Source organism: Globicephala melas, chromosome 11, assembly GCF_963455315.2.
Source record: "Globicephala melas chromosome 11, mGloMel1.2, whole genome shotgun sequence".
NCBI classification, from domain to species: Eukaryota; Metazoa; Chordata; class Mammalia; order Artiodactyla; family Delphinidae; genus Globicephala; species Globicephala melas.
The window spans coordinates 56,517,294-56,542,199 of NC_083324.2; the positions used below are offsets into that span (position 1 = coordinate 56,517,294).

The window sequence follows — 24,906 nt, forward strand, 5'->3', positions numbered from 1 at the left end:
TGTTTCTTTAAAGTCGTGTTACCTGTTTTTTAAAAGATGACAAACACTGCATCTGACATGTGGGCTAAAGGAGGGCTTCCTGTAGGTGGAAAAGAAAGTCACTGGCTCATCCCCCTTCTCACTTGTAGGAAGGAGTGAAGGAGACCTTGGCATCCATGCCAAGCAGAGATTGTCTTGTCGTTCATCACTCCTTCTGTTTCAGTGAAGTTTAAAATCAGTCTTAGAATATTCCCATTCTCTCAGTAGTACAGCTTTTTTTTTTCTGCCTTTCATTATGACTGGGGTTGGTGTATGCTGGAAAATAAACATTTTTAATCCATTTTTTGATAACCTGTGACAATGTGACTATGTTTAGAGGCCCTAGAACTCTCCTGCGGTTTCCAAAGGTGTGATTTGAGCATTGGCAGTGACGGGTCATACTAGGGAAAAATTAAGTTTCATATATAGTTTATCATGTATGATTTTGGCGATTTATATTTGAATCTAAGAACTAAGTACAGAGGTTGGGAGATGTAAGCTTTTTTGTAGATTAAAAACCTCTATTATTTATGTACACCTGATTCTTCTACACATTTATTCTATTTATGACTGGCCATTTATAGAAGAAAAGTCAGTGTTAGAATATATATAGGTTCCTTCCTTGACCAGTTAATGGAAAATGTTTGTTGATATTTAATTATCTTGCTTCAACCTTTTTTCATTTTTAACTTATGTTTATAGTTTTTATAAGGGCGCATTTGGACTTGTACATGTTGATTAGTTTTGATAAATGAATTCACAAGTAATTTTTCTCTTTTGTCATTGGTATTAACTTGTATCATTGGTATTATTCTTTGTCACCTTTCATGATTTTCCCTCAAATTTGTATATACCTAAAATTAAATGCGAGGTATAGACATTTTGATATATCCAAATAGAGTGCTCTGCTTCTCTAGATTCTGTAAATGTTTGTTAAATGAATTAATGTATTGACTTTGTTGCTAAAAAGTGTATAGGAACTGCCGTGATAGTTACTGGTGACTCACCAGTTTGCTGAGATTGTTTGCCACTTAATTTCTGCAGGTCCTGCATTATCTCTTTCTCACTGTGATTACACATGGATCTTGACAAATTTAAATGGAGTCCATGCTTACACTGTCAAATATTTAACAAAAAGAATGAGTATATGTATATTTACTTTTGTCTTTTAAATGATGACGTGAACCATGATTAATGTCATTTGGATTAAAACTTGAACATCCAGAATGCCAGGAACTGACTGACCTGTTTATTTGCCAGAATTTTAAATCTTAAGTAGCTTTGAATTACTTGCCATGAAAATGGAGTGAGATAACATGAAAGCATCTGGAAACCATAAAGTCCTATAAAATATGAAAATAATTTATTTAATGTAGACAAAATTTTTCCCATCTAGTTTCATTTTGGGGAAAAACAAAATGTATACTTTCTTCAAAAAAGGTCTCAATTTCTACTAACGGGAAAGTTCTTAGAGAAGATCATTTAGAAGCTAGAAAGTGCTTCAAGAACTTCTCTCTTCAGTTATTTGAAGTTGGCAACTGAGCAAAAAAACGTTTTCTTGGGGTAGACAGGGTTTCAAGTTGGATGGCTCTGCCATGGTGAATTTGGGTGTCCAAATTTGTGCACTTTTAAAAACTTCACTTAGTGAAGCAGCCATTCCTAGAGAGTCTCCAGTGGCCGCTTCACTCTTTACTGCAGTCTTACATCATAAACGACGTGAGATTTAAAGTGTGAACAGGTGACTGCTCTTTAGTCATTTATAACCTGGCTGCCAGCACATTGTTAATTTAACATCTCATTTGACATTTGTATTTGTCGCTTGTTTGCATGAAATGTTTTCCTTTTGGTGAACAAAAAGGACTAGCAAATATATTCCTGTTAACTTCCTAGTACTTTCATGTCCAAACTGACAACCTTGAGCCCAAAATTATTATGGATATCTTCATTATTGGATTTGGGGTCTTGAGGTAATTTTTGCAATATTTCACAGAGACATGGAATGGTTACATTTGTTTCTTATAATGAAAGGACAGTATTTGGATTTTGATAAATTTTATATAGTAACACCTTCATACTAAAAATATTACTGATATGGTAATACCAGCTAAAAGCAGTACTTATAAACCTTTTTTGTGTGTTATCTGTTGAAGTATTTTAATTTCTAATTTTAAAGTGTCCCATTTCCCAGAATTCTTTTTAATGATTTTTAAAAGCTATGAAAAAGGGCTTCCCTGGTGGCGCAGTGGTTGAGAGTCCGCCTGCCGATGCAGGGGACACAGGTTCGTGCCCCGGTCCAAGAAGATCCCACATGCCGCGGAGCGGCTGGGCCCGTGAGCCATGGCCACTGAGCCTGCGTGTCCGGAGCCTGTGCTCCACAACTGGAGAGGCCACAACAGTGAGAGGCCCACGTACCACAAAAAATAAATAAATAAAAGCTATGAAAAAAATTTTTTTAAATCCTAATTGTAATTTTTCTTTACATACTTTGGATAGTTGTTTGCTGCAGTTGAAATTTGTGCAGATTATAAAAGTTTTCTAACTGACTTGAGGCTGTATCACTTTTTATATTTATAAGCACATTAATATATTCCTTTATGTTATTTCAATAGTATACTTATAGCCAAGATAATCACCTTTGGGCATCATTGCCAATTTAATTAGTCTCATTGCTAGTTTTGATTATAAAGAAAGATGCAATTCCCCTTTAGACCTTTATAATAGAACTCCAAAATACTGCTATCTTGCTAGATCTTGGTTTAAGTGCATGACAAAGAATTTTCTCAATTTTAAGTTGATGAAAGCAAATATGATATAGATAATAGGAATGACTATTAATGCTTTTGCAAGTACTGAATACTAACCAGAAAGTGTATTTGTTCTTCAGTGTTGATCCCTCAGTTGTTAACATATCAGATGAAATGGCCAAAACTGCACAGTGGAAGGCACTGTCCATGAATACTGAGAATGCCAAAGTAACCAGATCTAACACGAGGTAGCTGTAATGATTTATGCATTTTCTAACTATAGCCAACTTTCAGTTTACTTATGGATAGCTATTCAGGAAAACCATTGTCTTAACAAAACCAACCTTTTTTTCTTCCTCTTATTCTTCCTTCTTCCTTTCATCTATCCATCATTTCATGTATACTGGAAGCAGATATAGGTGCTGATTGTTCTTTTTTAAATTTATAGTTGCCTATTTCAAAAAAGAATTGTTTTGTAATAAAAATGATTATATACATAAGGAATAAATATATAAAAGATCAGAAGCCATATAAAGAAAGATAATTACTAGGGATTGAATACTAAAATAGAATACTACCTCAATCATGCTTTCTGATGGTCCAAAAAAAGAAGGCTTTCTTTTGTTTTGCTTTGTTTCAGCCTACTATTTCTTCTGGCGAGGTAAACATTTTCCTAGAAGATATTTGTAAGAAATTTAATCCATGGGAGTAAAGGCCATTCAGTTTTATAATGGACCATGTATTACACAACTGTTTCATAACCCCTTGCTTATATTTCTTGTTATGTAATAACCCTTTTTTCTTTCTTTCCCACTCACTTCAAGACCTAAACCTCAGGAATTCTGGCTTGATAATCATTAGTACGTTGATCCCTTAGGTCTCTGGAGAAATTAGGTATTATCCTGTAGAGTACTCAGTCATTCATAGTCAACAAATTTTTTTTTTTGGTGTTCACTTTGTGCCAGATGCTGTGTTGGGTGTCAGTATATTCTGCTTGGGTGTCAAAAATTAAAACTTTTCCAGGCAAGCAATCACATAGCTATTTCTGCTTCGTTATTGTCTTTCTGGCAACTGTCTTGATAATGATTGATTAAGTTTTTCTCCCAAGATATCTTTCTCTACCTGCTTTTAGAACCTTGCTCCTACTTAATCTCAGTTATCAACTCTTTTGGCTTTTCTCTCATCATTTCTTGAGTTTTAATTCTCTAATGTAGACTGTTTACTTCACTTCTATCTTTGATCTCAAAAGTTTTTAAGTTAAACTTTTTGTCATTTTGGATTATTTCATGCAGCCAGAATTTCACTAGATACTCTTTTTACTCTTAGTAACTTTTCGCACCTTGTCAGCACCCCTGGCCCAGAATGTTAGTATAGTTAGGATAAATAGAAAGACCTTAGAGTAGTAGTATTTTGTCTTTTATACTTCTGCCTTTCATTCAGGTTGCCCCTCAATTCAAAATCACATGGGAAGAAAGGGAATGTTTTGTTACATTGTTGAACAGAAAAATGTTTGGGTTATCTTCCTTCAGTTTTGTCTGGAGAAGGCAGCAAACCATAGCGTGTTTCTATCTTTTGCAAAATTTTCAAAGCCCAGATATTCATGTTACAATTAAATCAAATCAGTTAATCAGTTAAATCCATATACATGGAATCATTGTATTTGATATTAACTTGAAAATGTAGAATTGTATTTTGATCTTGTATTTATGAACCAAATTTGGGGAGATAAGATTTGTTACATTTTGCAGGAAATTATTTGATGCTTATTTATATTGACAAAGATTAATTTTTAATGAATCTGTCAGTAAAATAAAAGTCAAATGCTACAACTGTTCATATATAAAGTAAAACTATTGTCAAGCACAGTCATCTTACACTGACCAATTTTAAGGAGCTCCTCTTCAGTTGTAAGAAAAATGTGAAATTTAGTGGCAAAAATATCTTTAAAAAACTAAGACTTTTTAATATTTGCCTTTCCAGTTAAGTTTACTGATATGAAAAGAAAGCAGTAAGATAGAAATAGCAAGTTGTATGTTTATGGTATTAATAGTTGTCTCAAAAGGCTCTTATGGATATTTACTGTTGGCCATGTTTGAATGTAATATTTAGCCATTTCAAAATTATTTATTCTCATTCTTTGTTTTAAATAGCCCTGAAAAACCTGTAAGTGTGAAAATAAGTTTTGAAGATGAACCAACAAAGAAATACATGGATGCTGAAACTTCATTATAGAATTGAACCAAGAGGAATTATTTATAGATATATATACATATATATGTATGTATATATAATATTTCATGTCACTATATATAACAATATTGTATGTCATGCCATTTATGCATGACTATGGGGTTTTTTGAAGTAGTGTCTGAAGTTTGTTAGGAGCACCATGGAGACTGTGTATATAATGAAATGGTCTCTTAGAAGTGAGGTACATGATTCTTACTAGTCAAATATTTATTTTTCTGTTGGAAAATTTTTTTCTGTTCTGCAATAGAAAAATGTGGGGAAATGCATTCAATCTACTTTTCTTTAAATCTGTTTGTTCATCAGTGGCAGTCCATACCAACCTTCAGTGATACGTATTTAAATTTTTTCATTGAGTTGCTAGAAATGTTCCCATATTACTTCCTTTCTGCTAATGCTTTGTGGGAAGAACAGGGCGTCTCTGCCAGTGCTGGGGCACAGATGGGGCCGTATCCTGGCTGCTGTGTGTGTGTTGCATGACATGCATGTCCATCATGTTTCACAGGTGATGGGAACTTTTTCACTATAAAGTTAGAACAGTGGAAACTTTCTAGATAAGAACTATAATTTTGACCTTTATGTTTTTGAAATTTATTTTAAACTTTAAAACCTCCGCATCTAGGTCTCCATTCTAATAAACAAGTATAATTGCAGGTGATTTTATAATTTAACTCCCATACCACTCATTAGTTTTTGAATTTTAAAAGCTATAAAATACCAATTTATGATAGTTAAATTTTGTTGCCTTTGTAGAAATTTTTTTCTGAATCCTAGTAGTCTATTAGAGCCCCAAATGCCCACTCTTCTCTGCCTTTGCTGTCCTTCACTTAAAATGTGGTTTAGTTTGTATCAGGTTCAAGTTCTTGATTATTTTTCTATTATAAGTAGTATGATTAAATAATCAGGAGTCAGAATTCTCTTAAGTGGGTTTAAGATCAGTATTACTTTATTACGAATTACCTTTCATTTTCCGTTTACGTTGTTCTTTCTGTTGTATAGGTAATATTTAATAGATTTCATTTTAAAATATTTTATTTATTTTAATTGATATGATGCTTAAATATTATATAAACATTTGAAAAGGTAACATATAGAGTAAATTGTTAATATAAATAGTTGGTGCTCACTTGCATTTATGGTTTATTATCTGAGAGCAGTTGATAGATTTTACATCTTTGATATAAAGCACTGCCATATTTGTATTTTAAAAGAAATTTAGACTATTATGTATAGCTCAGATTGATGACATTCTTCCTAGTTTGTGTTTGTATGTTTTATTTAGATTTTGCTTTTCTAAGCTGTCTTTTTAACTTCTAGCAAATCTTTTTAGTCATCTTTTATATACTTTTACCTCCATATGAAATAAATAAATGTTGTTCTTGTTAAGCCTGTAGGACTGGATGAATGGGGTTGTGAAACTGATTTGGCAAGAGGATGATTTCTAAAAACCAAATGAGTATTGAGAAGCCACTGAAATATCGAAAATAATAACATGAATGTTAGGATGAAAATTTTAATGGAATTCCGATGCTTCCTTTAATCATTTTTAATTAAAGTACAAAAGTAAGAAGAATTGATCTTATAGATCATGAGCAATGCCAAAAGCTGATATTTTAGCAATTCTAGCAATCCATTCTAAACTACTTAACTAATAAAATTTCCACATCTAAGACCATGTGATCCAATTCTAGTTAAAATAATGGATTCAACTTCTGCCTCATATGGGAGGTTGGAAATGTAGCTGATTTTCTTTAGAAAATGTAGCTGGCACCATTTGGTACTGCCTAAAGAAGAGAGATGCTGTCAGCACTTGATGAGAGAGTATTACCCACGGTGCTTGTTACTGTTTATGAGCTTCCATTGAAGTGATTCCTTTTTATTCATAGCAGCAGAATCATTTCCAAAGACCCCAGTATTTGCTGCTATGATTTTGTATCTCCCCGATGAACCTGAACAAGAGGATTTCCTTACACCATTCCCTAGTGTCTGGATGTCACAGGGTTAACAAATGTGCTTTTTTACGGGAAGTAATTTTAAAATTTGAACTGAAATCTACCTGGGATCATAGTGTTTATGTGATTTTATTTATGAATACTGGTTGTCCAGTGCCAGAAAAACCATGACGTGCAAAATGCTTTGCACTCAGTGTTTTTACTATGTTTCTAATTGTTAGTAGTTTCTACTTTCTTTTGACTACTTGACTTACAAAATGATCTGATTGACTACTTCATTGAAAAGCAAAGGTAACTCATGTTTAATAGCTTGTTTATGTGGTTATGATATTTTTCCACTATTTTTGAAAAATAACAATCATGGATAGCATTCTTTGAAAAACAGTGAAAGATGTAATTTACTACATACATTGCTTTTTAAATGTTGCCTTAAACAGGTATAGATGAGCAGTAGTAATTGCTATGTACTGATTTACCTCAAGGTGAAAAAGAATTAAACCTGTGCATATTCCATTTATAAAATAAATTCATATAAACAGCCCTGCACTTTTTCAGATGCCTTGGTTTCCAGGATGGAGCTCAGTGCTACTGAGTACCCTGGCCGCAGGGCCACCTCAGGATATTCTTTCCTCCACCTATTTTATTTATTTATAGACATCTGTTTACAAGGACTGTAATACATCCTCATGTTGACCATCTGAAATTCACTTTCACTTGAATGCTATTTCACTCTAAAATTGCCGCTTTTGAGAAGACAATGAACTAAAAACTTCCTTATGATAAAAGGATGATGCGATATATTCTCTAATGATATTAGATATACGAAGTGAGGCACACGATCTTTCTAATGGGTGTTGTATATGTGAGTATGCTTGTGTGAATGATGTTGTCAATCATAAATCTCTCAAGTTGTTTAAAAAAGCTGTGGCATATCATTGTTCATATTTGCCAAGCATATAAAATGTGTAGGACAGAATTTTTTATGTGCTAACGCATGTATTTATAAAGCAGATTTCTTTACCACTCAAAATTACTTTCGTTTTCTCCATCTAAAAAAAAGTTTCTTCCATATACCTAAAGTTTATGTATATATATAATAGCTTTATAACTTTTACCTTTTGCAAAAGCAGGTTCAAAATTCTGTAAAAAGGAAAATGGTTTCCGAAACAGAGGTATGACACCAGAGCTTGCTGTTTTTAAAGGACTGTATCATGTATATAAGTTCTGTAAATGTGCTCAACAGTGTAACATGTGAATCCTGTTTTAAAGTGCTCAGATTTCGGATGTGTAAGCCATTAATATAACATTGTAATTCAAAAACGTTTAAATTAAATAATTTAATGTTTTAAATTTATTTATGTAGATCACATCATTGTTATCATATGCAGTAGAACTATGTGAACTGTCTTGGTTTAGTCCAACAATTATTTTTTTAGAAAGTAAACTTAAAGAGTTTAAGGACATCCAAAATTTAAAATAGTGTTCATACTTCAAAATTTGGCAATTTTAATGTAAAGTTGGTTCTTTTCTAACTTTTCAAAAAGTAATTTGAGTGTCGATAATAGGAAAACATAGTTGGAAATGGAATTGTCTAAAGATCATTTTTAAAAATTTAATTAGCATATATTGACTTCTACATTTGTCTTAGAGTACTTGTTAACAGTTGTTTTTTTAATCAGAATTTTGTGCGTTGATGATTCTTGTGTTGTGGCTTTTCTTTTGTTACTTTCATATTAAGAGCTTTTTTTTTTGTAGGGGGGTTCTCTTCCAATGTTTACTACATTTAAATAAATAGAAATTGAATTTTATTGTTCATTTATACAGTATTTGATAGCTTGGTATAATAACAGTACAGTTCTAATTTTTATGACTTTTATAATTATACAATGATAATATTTTCTTTTATAATAAAATCCAAAGTAAACATTTAAAATGTAGAAGTGATATTTTTCATCTATATGAAGTACAAGTATCTACCAAGTCTATAATGTGAATAATCCTGCCTTTCAAATCTGTTTCATAATATTAGAAGAAAACTATTTTTGGAGATGTTATTGAAGTTGAAAGATCAATAAAAGTCTACTGAATCAGTTGTTGAATATTGTCTTTATTTTGATATTAGAAGAGCTGCATGTCTTTCTCATGAGAACCTGATAGGGGATGGAGAAAAATAAGTGATTTTTATTTCCTGCCTCCTAATTTTCCTAAGCAGAAGACAGAAAAGAGGAAACAGTGAGAAAAGAAGACGAAACAAAATAGTGTGTGTTTCACAATGATTTTTTGATAGTTAAGAAATACTGAAATTAAAGCCCTTTAAGATAGGCTGATCCATTATTTTCCCTATTTTAAAACACATCTGTTTAGAATAGAATTTTGCAATGGGATATGTAATAAACACACATCACATTACATGATATGTAATGAGCATGTTAATACTGAACTTTCATAGACTCAAGGCTTTTCTGTTTTTAATGGCTAATTTCATTATGAAATTTTTTTAGTAATAGCTAATGACAGGCCTTGGTTTGTTTTCCATTAGGCACGTATGTAACAATTTCCTCCTGTGTTTTCTGCACTGTAAAGTTTCTGATATCCCACAATGAATTTGTCAATTTACTATTCCCATCAACAGAACTTTGAGATTTTTGTGGGGGTTGGGGGCGGGGAGAAGAAGGGAAATAGGGAGTTTCTCACTAGTTTTTGTTTGATCTTGCTGCTTAAGGTATATCTGATCTCTCCAGTATCAGTTCAGTGACCTTTATCTCACTACCTCTATGCTTTTAATGAAAACATTCCTATTGTTTGGAAAACCTTCCTTTCTGTTTCTCTGCTATTCTTGCAAAGTTCAATTTAAGTTCTGCATTTTCTACAAATTGTGCTCTGCCTTGTGCTGTGTTCTGTAAGATCATTCTCCTGCCTCCACACAAGAGTGTGTCTGGGGCTTCCCTGGTGGCACAGTGGTTGAGAGTCCGCCTGCCGATGCATGGGACACGGGTTTGTGCCCCGGTCCTGGAAGATCCCACATGCCGCGAAGCGGCTGGGCCCGTGAGCCATGGCCGCTGAGCCTGCGCGTCTGGAGCCTATGCTCCACAACGGGAGAGGCCACAACCGTGAGAGGCCTGCGTACCGCAAAAAAAAAAAAAAAATGCCCTCTTTTTGTTTGTTTTTTTGTCCTAGACCAGTGATCTAGGAGTATTTTAGAAATTTGGTGAATTATTTTTTTCTTCTTGTTGATTCTGAATATTTATTTTAATACCTATTTAAGTTAATTTTATTCGTTCCTTATAGTTACACGTTACACTCTTTTACTTCCGAAGTATGTAATTTACATTGTCTGTGGATTCACCTCAGGATAGTAAAAAGGGTATTCAAAAATACCAGAAGGGGATGTTAGGTCTTACAGATTTGGACCCTACCACATCAGCCATGAGCTTGATGCAGGCGTGACCCCTCTGGGGTCGTGTATATTTCTCACAGAGTACAGTGTGGGCCCTGGGTGGGTGTGGTGCTCCTCTCCTGGAGAGCCCGGTGTGTCCCATGCTTCATAATCATCTCTGCAATTTTCAGTTACATTCAGGGAAGGCCAAAACATTGGTTTAAGATTTTATTTTATTTTTATTTTATTTCATTTTTTACATCTTTATTGGAGTATAATTGCTTTACAATGGTGTGTTAGTTTCTGCTTTATAACAAAGTGAATCAGTTATACATATACATATGTTCCCATATCTCTTCCCTTTTGCGTCTCCCTCCCTCCCACACTCCCTATCCCACCCCTCCAGGCGGTCACAAAGCACCGAGCTGATCTCCCTGTGCTATGCGGCTGCTTCCCACTAGCTATATGTACCTTACGTTTGGTAGTGTATATATGTCCATGAAGAACCTAGGGGTAAGACAGGAATAAAGACACAGACCTACTAGAGAATGGACTTGAGGATATGGGGAGGGGGAAGGGTAAGCTGTGACAAAGCAAGATTTTATTTTAAAAGAGGAAAAGAAAGGTGGGAAGCACATTCAATATTCTGATGAAGAAAAGTTCAGAGGAGTAATTTTGTCTCCTGCATAATGTTTAAAATGTCTGTAGAGAATACTTTTTCTACTCAGCATCAGTCTGCCTTCCCCCTCAATTTTTTGTGTTTTCATTGGTAACATTATTTCTACTGGTTTTATGTTTTCTGAAGTATAATTAGTTCTGCTCCATTCACCTGAGTTTGACTTTCATCTCACCTTTCTGTATTTCCAAAATGGTACCTTACTGTTTTCGTTTTAAATATGTATTTTCAAGTACTCAGACCTAAGTGTTGTTATTCCATTAGGCCTACTTTTCATTATTATTCAAAGCAGAGAAACATCACGGAAGCATTCACTGTATTCATTTTAAATCAGGTTTTGGGAGATTGAATCACCACACTAATTGACATTCCTGTGGGCACTTGGAGCAACATTAAGATGGGATTGAGTAGGTCCTAGATTAAATTGTCCGGGGGACAGACAGCATGGTGGTTAAGACTGGGCTCTGGATTGAAATTCTAGGTTCTCCCCTGCCTCCATCACTTACCAGCTCTGCCCTGTTGGGCCTCCATGTTACAACTCTAAACTAGGATGAAAAATAACCAGATGGGGGCTTCCTTGGTGGCGCAGTGGATAAGACTCTGCCTGCCAATGCAGGGGACACGGGTTTAAGCCCTGGTCCAGGAAGATCCCACCTGCTGCAGAGCAACCAAGCCCGCGAGCCACAACGACTGAGCCTGTGTGCCTCAACTACTGAAACCCTCACGCCCAGAGCCCGTGCTCTGCAACAAGAGAAGCCACCACAATGAGAAGCCCGTGCACTGCAACGAAGAGTAGCCCCCGCTCGCTGCAACTAGAGAAAGCCCGGATACAGCAACGAAGACCCAACGCAGCCAAAAATAAATAAATAAAAAATAAGCAGATGATGTGAAGAGTAGGTGAAATAACGAGGAAAGAGTTTGGAACAGTCCCTGGCACAAAATAAACGCTCAATGTTTTTCATTTTTTGAAGCTTCACAATGTAAAGAGTATTTTTTTAAAAAAAGCTTTAATAAAATTAAATTTTTTTCAATAAAAAGAAGCTTCAGAATTTCACAAAAGGTGAAGAGCCTTGCCCAGTGCCACAAAACGAACTAGTGACAGGTGTCCCACACAGCTCACTCGTACTTTCACGCCAGAGTCGCTGAAACTGTCTCCACGTTACACGAAAGCTATTCAGCAGGTACCGTTGATCTTTTTCAAACTAAGTATCTGCTTTGGAAGATAACTGATTTTTAGTCCATAACAATTCTTGAAATTAAACACCCCAAAATGAAGCTGCTTTCTCTCCTACCCATTTTATTTCAAACGCTGAAGGTTGGCACACCGAGTCCAGAAAAACCGACAGCGTTTAGGAAACCCTGGGTGGCAGGCAGCCCGAGGTCGGGGTGAGGAGGCTACCGCCGCCAACAGGCCCTCAAGCCCCACCCGACAGCGCGCGCTGCGGCCCGGCCCTGCGCGTCTCCGGTTGCTACGGCAACCCGAGGCCGGCGTCCCCGTCGCCACGGCGTTCGGCGGGCCGCAGCATGGCTACCTCTGATTGGCTGGGGCGCCCTGCCGGTGGAAGAAGAGGTGTCGGCATTGGCTGAGGACGCTCCGGTTTCATGGCCGGAAGGAGGATTGGATTGATGCACCAACGGTGCTGCTGGCAGCAGTGCCCCCGAGGTGGAGGGGACCAGGCGCGGGCTAGGGGAGAGGAGGACGGGCCCCCGATCCAGAGCAGCGTGACAGTAAGTAGCAGAGACGATGAGAAGGGCGATTTCGAGCTTGGCCTGAAGGAGGGGCCCTCCCTTGGGCGCGGTGAGTGGGGCCGGAGCGGGCGTTCCTCTGCCGGCGCGCGGTTTCAGGCAGGGTCTCCAGGGAGATGTCCGCAGGTGCTTGTGGAGCAGCCCGAGGCCTCGGAGTGAGCTCCCCTCGGCAGGAGGCAGGGCAGAGAGTGCGGGCTGTCGGGCGTGCGGGAGTCACTGTGAGCCTGTCTCATAGCAGACGGGTTGGTGTTAGCGAATGGATGGTGGGAAAGTGCCATCAACCATGCGTGATGGTCCTTTCAGTTCCATAAGGACTTATTCTGGTTACAGGAAGCCTGAGTGTGTCTCTTCCAATCTGCTCCTACACTCCGGAGGCTCCTTCATAAAACCCTTTATGGGCGTCGCTTCTCTGCCTTCCCCTTATGTTATGATGCTGCTCTGACAGTCCCTCTGCTTCTCTGCTCAACGTGAGTGAGCCTGTTCAGTTCCAGGCCTTCAGGTGCCTTCAGGCACCACATGTCAGCTGATTACTTGAAAACCTCCACCTCCAGCCTAGGCTGCTCCACTAAGCACCAGACCCCAAAACCCAACCGCGAGTTAACTCCACACGTGCACAACCCTAAACACCATCTTCCCCATTCCCACAGAGTGCTTCGCCCTTGGATTCCCTGTCTTGGGCACCAAGATACAAAAACCACATCTGGACAATATCTTTGACACTTACTGCCGCTTCTGCATTTCTACCGGTTATCAAGGCTATACCGTCTTAATAGCTGTCAAATCAATTCCCACATTACTAAATCCCTTCTCACTACATTAGAATTTCCACCAGTTTCTTGGTTAAATTCAACACCCATCCACCTTTCCTGATGGCAGTTTGGCCCTATCTAATCCATTTTTCTGTCTATTGTTAGACTGATCTTTCCAAAAAACATATAAGGGTATTTCACTTCCTGCCAAGACTCCCTGTCATCCTCATCCACACTTCTTAGTTAGGCCGTCCATCAGCAGTTCCATCTTTGTTCCCAGACCATGCCACATTCTCTCCTGTGTGTGCTGATGTCCCCTGTTGCTCACACTGCCTTCAATGGACTCCACTTTTGCACCTTCCCCAACCCTGCTCTCACTCCCCAGTCATTCTCTGAATGTTGCCTAATTGCTTTTCTGCTTCCTCCTCTAGACTCTCTGAGTGCAGAGGCCAGGTTTGTCTTCCTCACCATTTGTTGTGTCTATCATAGCACCCTGCAAGTAGCAGGGGCTCAACAAATACTGGTTAAATGAATGATTCTCTAAAACAAGAAGTTACTGTTTTTCATAGCATCCAGTAAAGCTTTCACTTATAAAAGATGAATGTTGAACTTCCAGGTTTTACTTTAATTTCAAGATCCTTGGTTTGGAAACTATTTCAATTCACAGTCTGTATTTCATGCCATAATCATTTTAATGGTAGCTGTTGTTATATGGCATAAGTTTAACATGGGAAAGAGAGAGAGTACAGTGCAGTTTGCAAGAGATAGGCTTTGAGTCAGACATGCGTGGGTTTGAATCCTGGCTCCAACATTTTAGCTCTGTGGCCACTTATCTGTGGCTTCGTTATCTGTACAATGGGCTAATAATAACCCCCACCTCATAGGATTATATTAAAGACTAAATGTGTATAACCCATATCAAGTGCACAGTGCCTTATACTTAATAAATTTTCGCATGTCTAAAAACTAGAAACATTCACATGGATGTTTGTAGCAGCTTAATTCACAATTGCCAATACCTGCAAACAACCAAGATGTCCTTCAGTGGGTGAATGGTTAAATTAGCTGTGGTACATCCAGACAATGGAATTGCTGAAAAGAAGTTAACTATCAAGCCATGAAAAGACATGGGGGAAAGTTAAGTGCATATTACTAAGAAAAGAAGCCAGTTTGAAAAGACTATATATACTGTATGATTCCAACTACATGACATTCGGGAAAGAGTAAAACTTTGGAGACAGTGAAAAGATCAGTGGTTGTCAGGGGTTAGCTGAGGGTGGGGGAGATATGAATAGGCAGAGCACAAGGATTTTTAGGACAGTGAAAATACTCTGTGTGACACTATAATGATGGATACATGTCATTATATGTTTGTCTAAACCTACAGAATGTACAACACCAAGAGTGAACCCTAAGGTAACCTATGGACATTGAGTGATTATGATGTGTCAATGTAGGTTCATTCTTTTATTTATTTATTTATTTATTTATGGCTGTGTTGGGTCGTCGTTTCTGTGCGAGGGCTTTCTATAGTTGTGGCGAGCAGGGGCCACTCTTCATCACGGTGCACAGGCCTCTCACTGTCACGGCCTCTCTTGTTGCGGAGCACAGGTTCCAGGCGCGTAGGCTCAGTAGTTGTGGCTCGCGGGCTTAGTTGCTCCGCAGCATGTGGGATCTTCCCAGACCAGGGCTCGAACCCGTGTCCCCTGCATTGGCAGGCAGATTCTCAACCACTGCGCCACCAAGGAAGTCCCTGTAGGTTCATTCTTGGTAATAAATGTACCATTCTGGTAAGGAGGGAGGCTCTGCAGGTGTAGGGGTAGGGGGTATATGGGAAATCTCTGTACCTTCCTCTCAAATTTGTTGTAAACTTAAAACTGCCCTAAAAAATAGTCTTAAAAAAGAAGTAAAAGAAACACTGAAAGTTGGAATTGTGAAATTTCCATGGTCAGCTCACAAAAGGTAAAAATCAATCTTTTAATTCAGTCAAGTACAATTTCTAGGACATCATCCTCCTACCCAGTCACACTATACTACTTGATCACAAACTTTGTTCTGATACAGGTAAGAGACTCATTCAGTGACAACTTATTGACCATCTGATGGATCCAGGGCGCTCTGCCAGATAAAGGCGAGGCAAAAGAAAGTGTAACCAGTAAAGTCTCAAGTAAGTGAAAGAAGGGCCTGGAATGTCACTAGGCCTGTCTCAGCCGGTCAGACTTTGAGGTCAGAGTCAGAGTGGGCTGAGTGGAGCCCTTGGAGAGGTGGAGAGGAGGTAGAAGTTTACTGGGCATCCAGAAGGGAGCATAACCAAGTCCCTGTGCCCTCAGAGCCCAGGATCCCAGGGGTGGTAGCCCAGAGTCCATAGAATTCAGACTCATGCTAGGTGCATGGGTTCAAATTCCAGCTCTGCCACTGCTGGACACAGGGCGTCTGCCAAGTTGCTTCATCTCGGCACTTCAATTTCCTTACATATACAGTGGAGTTGTTGTGAGTATTACATGAATCAGTAGAGACAAATTTCCTAGAACTATGGTAGTACATAGGAAGTACCAGGTACATGTTAGCTGTTTCTATTATGTTTTACCTGGGGGAGAGAAATAAGTTAAGAGATAACAATAAAGAGGATGGGGGTGGGGGGATAGAAAGTGTCACCTTGGGAACAGGTTATGTGGCTTGGATTTGGAAATGAGTCTTACATTTTTGAGACTTGGTCTTCCATAGGAAAGTGAACTCTATGTGTACTCATATATCCGCCTGACATGTGTGATTAAAAAAAAACATGAAAACGAGCAATGAATAAAATAGATGGTTTTTCGTTTGGTAAAATGATTGCTCATTCATATCTAGAAGTCAAACTTCCCTTCATCTCAGCTGAAATCTGCAACTGTCATTAATAAAGGTCATGCACTCACATCCATGGGGGTGGCTCAACTCAGAGCTTATTCAGTCTTGTATTAGGAATAGTTATAGTTGACAGGGAGTCTAGCTTCACAACCCTCAAGAGAGTCAAAGTGACAAAATCACAATCAAATGGCACATATCTAGAAGAGAGACTAAAAAACCCTCCTACAAAAATTGAAATAAAAACAAGAGACAGAATGGATAAAGCACAGCAGCCATTGATCCTGGGCCAGCAGGAAAAAGTTACCCAGTATATAGTGTATTTTGCATAAATGACAGGGAACTTTTAATTAATTTGAGAAAAGTGTGTCTGAAGTAATATTTGGTTACTAAGGTGATAAACATTTACCTAGAAAATTCACTTAGGCAGATAGAGAGCTGGATAAAGGCCACCAATAAGTGAAAGTATAGCGTTCAATTAACAGGGAAGGCCCTGCCTGGCTTTAAATTCCTGCTCTGCCACCAGAGGTTTAAAGCTCTGTGACTTGGACAAATTACTTAACCTCTATGGGCCTCAGTTCTGTCATCTGTGAAATGGGGACAGTAAAGGTAGTTGCCTTATAGCTTTGTTAGGAGAATTATATTAGTTAACGTATGAAAGCAATTAGAATGGTGCTGGCACAGGGTAAGCCCCATGTAAACATTTGCTTTTATTATTGTTGTTACTATTGCCAGATATGAGATCTTAGCCAAGTTACTGAAGCTCAGCACCTCAGTTCCTTCATCTGTGAGTTGGAGATACAACACAACCATCTCCTAGGGTTGTTTTAGGATTAAACAAATACATGAAAGTGCTTATAATTGTAAACCCGAAATAACATCAGGTGTAACAAATTAAAATGAAGACTATTTGTGACATTAAAAATAAAACTTTTTTTTCATTTTATGTCTAGTATTTGTCATCAGTGAACCAAAGTCAGTGAATATAAGCAAATGACTTAAAATAAGCATGACTGAAGTAATAGTAATATTACCAATGATAGTATTTACAACAGCTGTCATAATAACAACTTAGCTAGCTACAGACAGTTTTTTGTTTTGTTGGTGCCACACCACGTGGCATGTGGGAATCTTAGTTCCCCAACCAGGGATCAAACCTGGGCCCTAACCACTGGACCACCAGGGAATTCCCCTGGACAGTTTTAAAGGAGTTTCACTTTATTTTATTTAGTTCCACCTACCATCTTATAATGGGGATATAATTATGTCTATTTTTTGGTAAATGAGGAAACTAATAATCAGAGAGGCCCGGGGACTTTTTGAGGTCACTCAGCAGGCATGTAGAAACCAGGTCTACTCCATCACTGCTGCTCCTTTCACCTGCATCCCAGCCGTGTAACAGGAAGACTTCATAGTCCCAAGCCTGTTAGCTCTCATCAGTGGAGACCACAGCATTCATATAATGTGTGTGTGTGTGTGTGTGTGTGTGTGCTACACTTGACATAAATGTGAATACTCATTCCTGTAGGAAATGTTATTGTCCTATCGTGTATACTTGAGGTAGCCCATATTTAACACAAATATCTTATTTACCTTGTGGCTTCCCTGTGTTTATAAAGAGATTTTTGTCAAACCAACATTCTGTAATAACTAGATGCTGGTCAGCTGGGGCAAATGTAGCATTTGCTGATAGTTTTTTTCATAATCTTTATTCTCCATCTATAAACAATGATCCTCCAGTTATAGCTGGAGCTTCCCAACCACATTTCTCTTGGGATTTGTTTATTCATTCATTCATTCATCAATCATTTATTGAATACTTCTTTTGTTATAAACTAGCAATGCTGTGCTGGATGTTGGGGATGAGCAAACTGGCTGTCATCCACATCCCTGACTAGTTTATAGTAAGCTAGAGGAGACAGATGCATAGTTATTGAATTATTGCCTGAACCTGCCCCTTTATTAAGAGCTTCAAGGCAGGGAGGTCAGTGAAAATTTCCTTAAAGAATGAATACTTGAGTTGAGATGGATGAGCCTTCCAGGGCTTTCTGCACTAATCTGGCACTTGAGTCTAGGAATAAAGGTCGCAGGAGTGCAGGAAAAGCAGGCCTGGGGCAGGGACACACGGCCCAGGTCTGAGTGGAGCTGTTGCGGGCAGAGGCTTCATCTCACAGGGCACCTCAAATCCTCCTTACATTTGTTTTTATGCCGAGAGAAATGGGAAGCCCATGAAGGCTCAATTGGTTAGATTTATACCATAAAAAGGGTGCTTTTGATGCTGTGTGGAGAACAGACTTCTTGTTGGGAGGAGAGAGAAACTGGAAGTTGGGAGTCCATTTAGGAAGTGGTTCCTGTAGTTCAGGTGGGCAATGATGAGGACGAGGGTGTTGGCAGTGAGGATGGAGAGAAGTGGGCAGACAGGGACTGTACTGAATAGAAAAATAGTGAGCTAATGAGTAAGGGCCTTAGGAAGAGGAAGTGTCATTTTTCCAAGGTTCATGCCCAAGGGCTCTTCTTGAGTTGAGATTATTTGAGGATCTTCTGTTCTATGAGCTGGCTGTGGCCTTGGAGGCCACCATCAACCCCAGCCCAGCTCATCTGCTCCCTGTCTCCCCAAACCACTCTCAAGATCTGGCCTCCCTCCCTTTGTGCATACCCTGGAGTATTCTTCCCCTGCCCCGGCCATTCTCCTAGACCTGCTTCACAGCTGTCACATGTGCCTTTTCATGGCTCTTTCTTCAGCCCACAGTGGTCTCTCTTTCCCTTAAATTCATTCAATTTATAATCTCCTTGGGAAACTAATTTTCTCTGCTTTTTGACATTTCTAGTGTTCTTATTTAATCCCTTGTATTAGGCCGAACCATAAGAAATTGTTCTTTTTTTTTAAAGGCCCAATATCAGCAGTTTCATGTTGTTTAACCTACATATTTCTCATTTCCCACACTTGCTGAGTTATGGATGGATGTTTTTGCAGCATCCAGTAGTGTCTTGTGCATAGTCAGCACACGATAAATTAAAAATGCACTTAAATGTTATTAGATGAAACAAAAGTTATTCAGTGCCACCAATTATTAGGAACATCAGTGTGTTTACCCAGTGTTCTCTTTACTCTTTGAGGGTCTAGGGGATTGGGCTGAATCCATACTCACTTATTATCATGTCTTATTTCCATGATGGCTAACTTTGGGGAGAAGGCAATTTTTTTTTACCATGTCTTATTCAGTGCAGTATCCTCAGTGCCTAGCATATATGAGGAAATCAAAAATTGTTTCTTGAAGGAATGAATAAATATTGTCACCTTTCTCTGTCTCACAAAAACAGAGAATTGAATGTAATCTTGCTATGTTTGGAGGTCAATGAATAAAGAGAAATTTGGTGTGCTACTTTATTTATTTTCATTGACTGGTTAGTATAAATTCTTTCTTCATACCATCTGGACCTTTTTTCCCCTTTACAATATCACTACTTAATACATGGGTCTTAGGTTCATTCTACCCTTTGTCACGAATAGACTTGGGTAAGCAGCCACACAAGGCATGAGCACAGACTATCACAAATATTGTGCAGTGGCAGTTGAGGGGGCCCCCAGGAAATCCATTCCTATCTGCAGGCATTACCCTTTATCACAAAAGATATGAGTTAAAATGGGAATACATCTTGAAAATAGGAAAATGATAATGGTGCCTATTGTCATATATTCTAGTTAACTTTGGAACAGCACTCTCAGTCCACCTTGGGTTACTATTCACCAGAAGAAGATGAAGGCAAACTCCTAAGGGAGTGTCTAACCTGTAGTAGGTGCTCAATAAATATTCAGGGGAATGAGTGGGAGACAGTCAGAATACTCTTATCATGTTTTATTCTTTTACCCCCAAGTGCTTGTTTAACTAGAAAATAGAAGGTTGTTTAAAGAATAAAGTGTGCATAAGGAAGGTGTCAAGTCTGCTGACTCGGGAGCAAGGACATGACAGTACTTGCCTTCGGCTGATGCCACTTTTGCCAATGGCAGTTCTGTAGCAAATGCATCTTTGTTTGGCACCATACGATGGTATTAAAATACAACACCTACCTAGTTCTCATGAGTGAACCAGGATGAATGGATGTGTATTTGTAAGCACGCCAGGGTCCAGTTGCATTTAACCAATACACTTAAACACATTTTCCTTATTTCTGGTTGCTCTATGTGAATTATATCTTATTTAAAATTATATCTTATTTTAACCACTTTTTTCAAATTTTAAAGGAATTTTAAGGAAATATGTCTACATTAAAGGAATTGGAGTAATGATTTTTCATTTTGCATTTCCATCTATTTGTGGGGCTGAAAGTTCTGTAAGTTTTTAATACCTACCTGAGCACAGACAGACTGCATCTTGACATCTAACATGGAGGTTAGCTGTCATTCAGCCAAGGAAAGAAGGACTCCCTGTTGTTGGTACAAGAAGTTCTAACTTCCGTGGTAGGGTTCATGACACTTTATTTTAGTGCCTTTTCAAAAATAATAAAGCTGATGTAGCAAAGTGGTAATTAACCTTAGTCATGCCAAACTCTTACTGCTATTATGTTCTAAGTGCTGGTTTTATTTTTTTTAACCATTAGTAAAGGTAGTAAATAAAATGGAATAGTTACAAAGATGCAACCTAAGTGATTAGAAGGAAAAACATGTATCTGTGGGATATGAAGCTATTTCCCAAAATGAATCAAATGATTTTTCTGTTTTGTCTTTAGAAAAGATGAGGTCATTTAAGGATCTCTCGAATAGCTAAGGCAATTGTGGTATGAAAAGGAATTTCTGGGCAGGGAATCTGAAAACCGTATCATAAATACTCGCCATGTTATTTAGTTAGTGGGTTTATATTGCACAATTTAGATTAATTACAATCAATTAATTTTACCATGGCATGGATAATCTCTCTGTCATACGTGTTTACCCTGCAATTACTGAGTGAGGTGTGTGTCTCTGGGGACTTTCTTTTATTATTAACCCAAATTTCAGGTGACATCAGGAGAATGAATTACTTTCGAGAGTTTCTTTTTTAAAATGGGTTTAAAAATTCAACAATGAGTCAGAACTGTGATTATGCCTGTACTTGACTAGGGCTGTAAACACCAAACTATTTGACTATCTGATCTGAGATAGTATTTGGGTTCCATGACTGAGAGGTACAGAGGAAAGATACTGAATGTTTCTGTCCTTAAAGTAATATGCACTTGTATTTTATATGTAATCTTTCACTTCTATACCCATTCCATTTTAAGAAAAAATACTAAATTTCACATTTTCCATTTAGAATCAAAGGAAAATCTCCATATGAATATAAGTGAATACAAGTGTTTATGTAGCAAGTATCATAATCTCTGGCCTCATCTCATCTGTAAAATAAATGTTAGAAAATGAGTGGTTTTCTATTTTTATTTTTACCAGTGGAACCTTGTTTTCAAACGAAACTGTACAGAGACCCCCAGAGAAATAGGACATAGTGCATTCAGCCACTCTTACCCTCCCTTGGTTGTCCTGGAATTGACAATGACTGGGTTAGTCCTTTCAGGCACTCCACGTAGGGCAGTGATTCTCAGAGGATCATCTAGGGTCACTGTGAAAACAATATTGTTATTTGAAAGGAGAACCCTCAGGTACCTAGGCCAGTGCTATTGAGGTAATCTTCAGACTAGTGTTACTGGTCCATGAGGGAGAGATACAAAATTGAGAGCAAGCATTGAGAAATGTTTATAGCAATTTGACATTGCTGTGCTATCCAAGCACATGATCAGTGATGGGCTTATTTTTCTGGATACGATATGGACTAAAAGTGTTGATCCATAATAGATTGGAAAAAAAAACTTTATGGATAATTTGAGAAGCACTGTTCATGAATATTTTCTTATTTAGGACTCCAATTTTCCTCCTAAAGATTGAATAAGTTAGATCATTCCTGAGTGTGTTCAATATTATTATAGCATTACAAATACTTATCAGTTGATTTGATTTATAAGGAAGCTTTATGAAAGATCTTTGAACTAAAGGAATAATGACATTGGTTTTTAAAAATCTTTTATTCATCCATTCATTAATTTTTTTCAATAAATATTTATTGTTTGCCTACCATGTGTCTGGTGAATACAGGAGACCCAATCCTGCTTTATGGGGTCATCAGGCAATTGCCATACTTTTTGCACAGGTTTGCAGCGTGGGGAGTACAGGCTTCCCTGGGCTCTGAGGAGGAGCACCAGACTTGGTTGGGGGCGGGGGGGTGGTGGGTGGTCAAGGGAGGTTCTAATCCCAAAATTAGTAATTGTTAAAAAGCAAATAATTCACAAACTTTGGTAAAAATACCTGAGCCACTCCTTACTGATTGTGACACAAATATTTTTTGAGTCCATACGCTGTGCTTACCCTGTGCCACTTGCTGTTCTGTGTGTGAGGATAAAGCAGACACAGTCCCTGCCCACATGGGGCTTATTATCAAGTGCATGGAGACCAGTGAATGGCTAGGAGTTCTCCTGATGTTGATGAGCCCCACAAGGAAATAAAACAGGGTAGAGTGGTGAGTGTGAGCATGTGATGGTGAATGGGTCGCAGAGTAGTTCTCAGCAAGGAGGTGACATCTGAGTTGAGGCTGAGTGACCTGAAGGAACTGAGCTGCAGTGGGCTGAGGGTGAGGGAGATGATGGAAGAGCTCAGAGAAGTCAGGGTCAAAGCAAGAGGGAACTGCTTTCGACTCTGCTCTGTGTGCATCTGCAGCCAGGCCCTTGCAGCCCCATCACCCACGCTCATCCTTGGGGGATGTGGGCATCCACAGAGCCCCCATCCCTAAGGCCTGTTTGTGTGCCCCAGGTATTGGCTTCAAAGTTCTTTTGCTTCTAATAGCCAGCTCCTGGGTCTCTTTTTGGGAGGACTGCTCAAGCTACTGGAGGCTCTTTGCCCCCAGTCAGCAGTGCCTGTGTCACAGAACCAAACTCAGGTCTGCTTGTCCACTCACAGTAAAGCCAATCTACTGACACCCAGCTGTGGCGAAGGAAAGTGCAGTCTATCGCAGGGGCCAGCAAGGAGTCCAGGCAGCTAGTGCTCAAAAAGCCTAAACTCCCCAATGTGTTTCAGCAAAACATTTTTAAAGGCCAGGTGAGGGAGGGGAGTCCCAGGGTATATGATCCACTCATGCACAATTGTCTGGTTGGTTGATGGTGAGGTTACAGGGTATTAACATTATCAATCCTTAGATGCCAATAGGTGCTTACGATCATCAACTAGTTAATTTCTTCCTTTTGATGGTGGTTTTAGCATCTGTAAAACAAGTCAGGAAATGTGCATCAGATACTACTTCGGAGAGGAGCTACAGCAGAGGATGGGGGAGGGGTCTGCCCCAGGAAGGCCCCATAGGATCCTGCTCCCTTACACCTGAGGGGCTAGGACCTCCCTCAGGGCCCTTTACCAACCACTCCTTCCCTCAGGTTTGGACACTGGCTCTGAGGCAAACTCTACCTGCACGGCTCTTGCCCTCACTTGCCCTCTGAGGAACACTTCCTCAGAAAGTTGTTTGCTTCTAGGAAATGACTTAAGAGATGAACTGTCCTCCCTGCCACCCACCAGTTTTGAAGTATAGCCTTTGGTATAGTGTTATCATTTTTGTTAATTAAAGATGGGATTAAATTAAATATTTTATAGTATTCCCAAGTTCTTGAAGTTTTTTTGTTTTTGGAACAGCTTCCATTTTAACAGCCATCAAGTGGAAAGGATTTTGTTTTTTATCCTAAAGGCAATTGCCTATTTCTTCTGATTCTGGTGAATTTGTTTACTGTTCAATTAAGTGAAACATTTCCAGAGAGTTATCTATTTTCACTCTTCCAGCTCACAGAGTAGAAGCTAATCTTCAACTGATAAAACTATTAGAGGATTATTTCCTGTTCACACACTGGGTCAATAAAATTACAGAGATTAAACAAGGGAATAAGACAGAGTGTTTAGCAGGGTTTGATTGTGGGAGATATCATCTAGCATCAGAAGCCTGTGAGCTTTTCCACACATTTTCATGTACTAATCACTGTGACTTTCACGTCCCTGTTTCTAAAATGGTCTGGAGCTATGGTTTGAGCAGAATTTGAAGCTGACAGGCCAGTGTGTCTATGTGGAATTTTCCCTCTGTTCTTCAGGGAAAAGTAAAGTTAGATTATATTTATTTTGACTGGATTTCCATTTATTTTAGAACTTTTGGGGCATTTTAATATCTATATATGAAAAGCACTTGGATCTCTTGCTTTTGAAAAATTATGTACAGATCATCCATTCTTCCTCTTTTCCTCCCTACTCCTCCCTTTGTTCCTTCCTTTTTTCTTTCTTTCTTTTAAACAGATGCTAAATCATCTCTCTATCTGAATATCTCACAAAACATAGTTTAAAGTTCCTAAGTGGGTTTTTCTTTGCTTGTAGTAGAATCCTATATCTGGGATATCCTCTTTTATCTTTAGTAGTTTTCTGTCTGAGATTGGACATAGTAAGCGTTCAATAAATATTTCTTGAAGGAATGAAGCCATGGTGCTAGGTCCTGGGCACAATCCT

General features: G+C 38.5%; 2 protein-coding genes across 8 annotated transcripts in view; both read left to right on the forward strand.

Annotated features, from left to right (window-relative positions):
• The window catches only part of SLC4A7 (solute carrier family 4 member 7), a 124,160-nt gene extending 115,109 nt beyond the window's left edge, over window positions 1–9,051 (forward strand). For 5 of the 7 annotated variants that reach the window (XM_030830009.2, XM_060308973.1, XM_060308974.1 and 2 more), the window contains 2 exons: window positions 2,903–3,010; window positions 4,913–9,051. In XM_030830009.2, coding sequence (XP_030685869.1) covers window positions 2,903–3,010; window positions 4,913–4,994 — 190 coding nt within the window. In that variant the 3' untranslated portion in view covers window positions 4,995–9,051. The remainder of the gene's footprint in view (window positions 1–2,902; window positions 3,011–4,912) is intronic. The other 2 variants (XM_060308977.1, XM_030830008.2) reach the window with 1 other exon arrangement.
• Window positions 9,052–12,630: 3,579 nt separating this feature from the next.
• NEK10 (NIMA related kinase 10) overlaps window positions 12,631–24,906 on the forward strand; it is a 313,705-nt gene continuing 301,429 nt past the window's right edge. The window contains exons 1-2 of the mRNA XM_060307961.1: window positions 12,631–12,741; window positions 15,573–15,675. The gene's annotated coding sequence lies outside the window, so the exon portion shown is untranslated. The remainder of the gene's footprint in view (window positions 12,742–15,572; window positions 15,676–24,906) is intronic.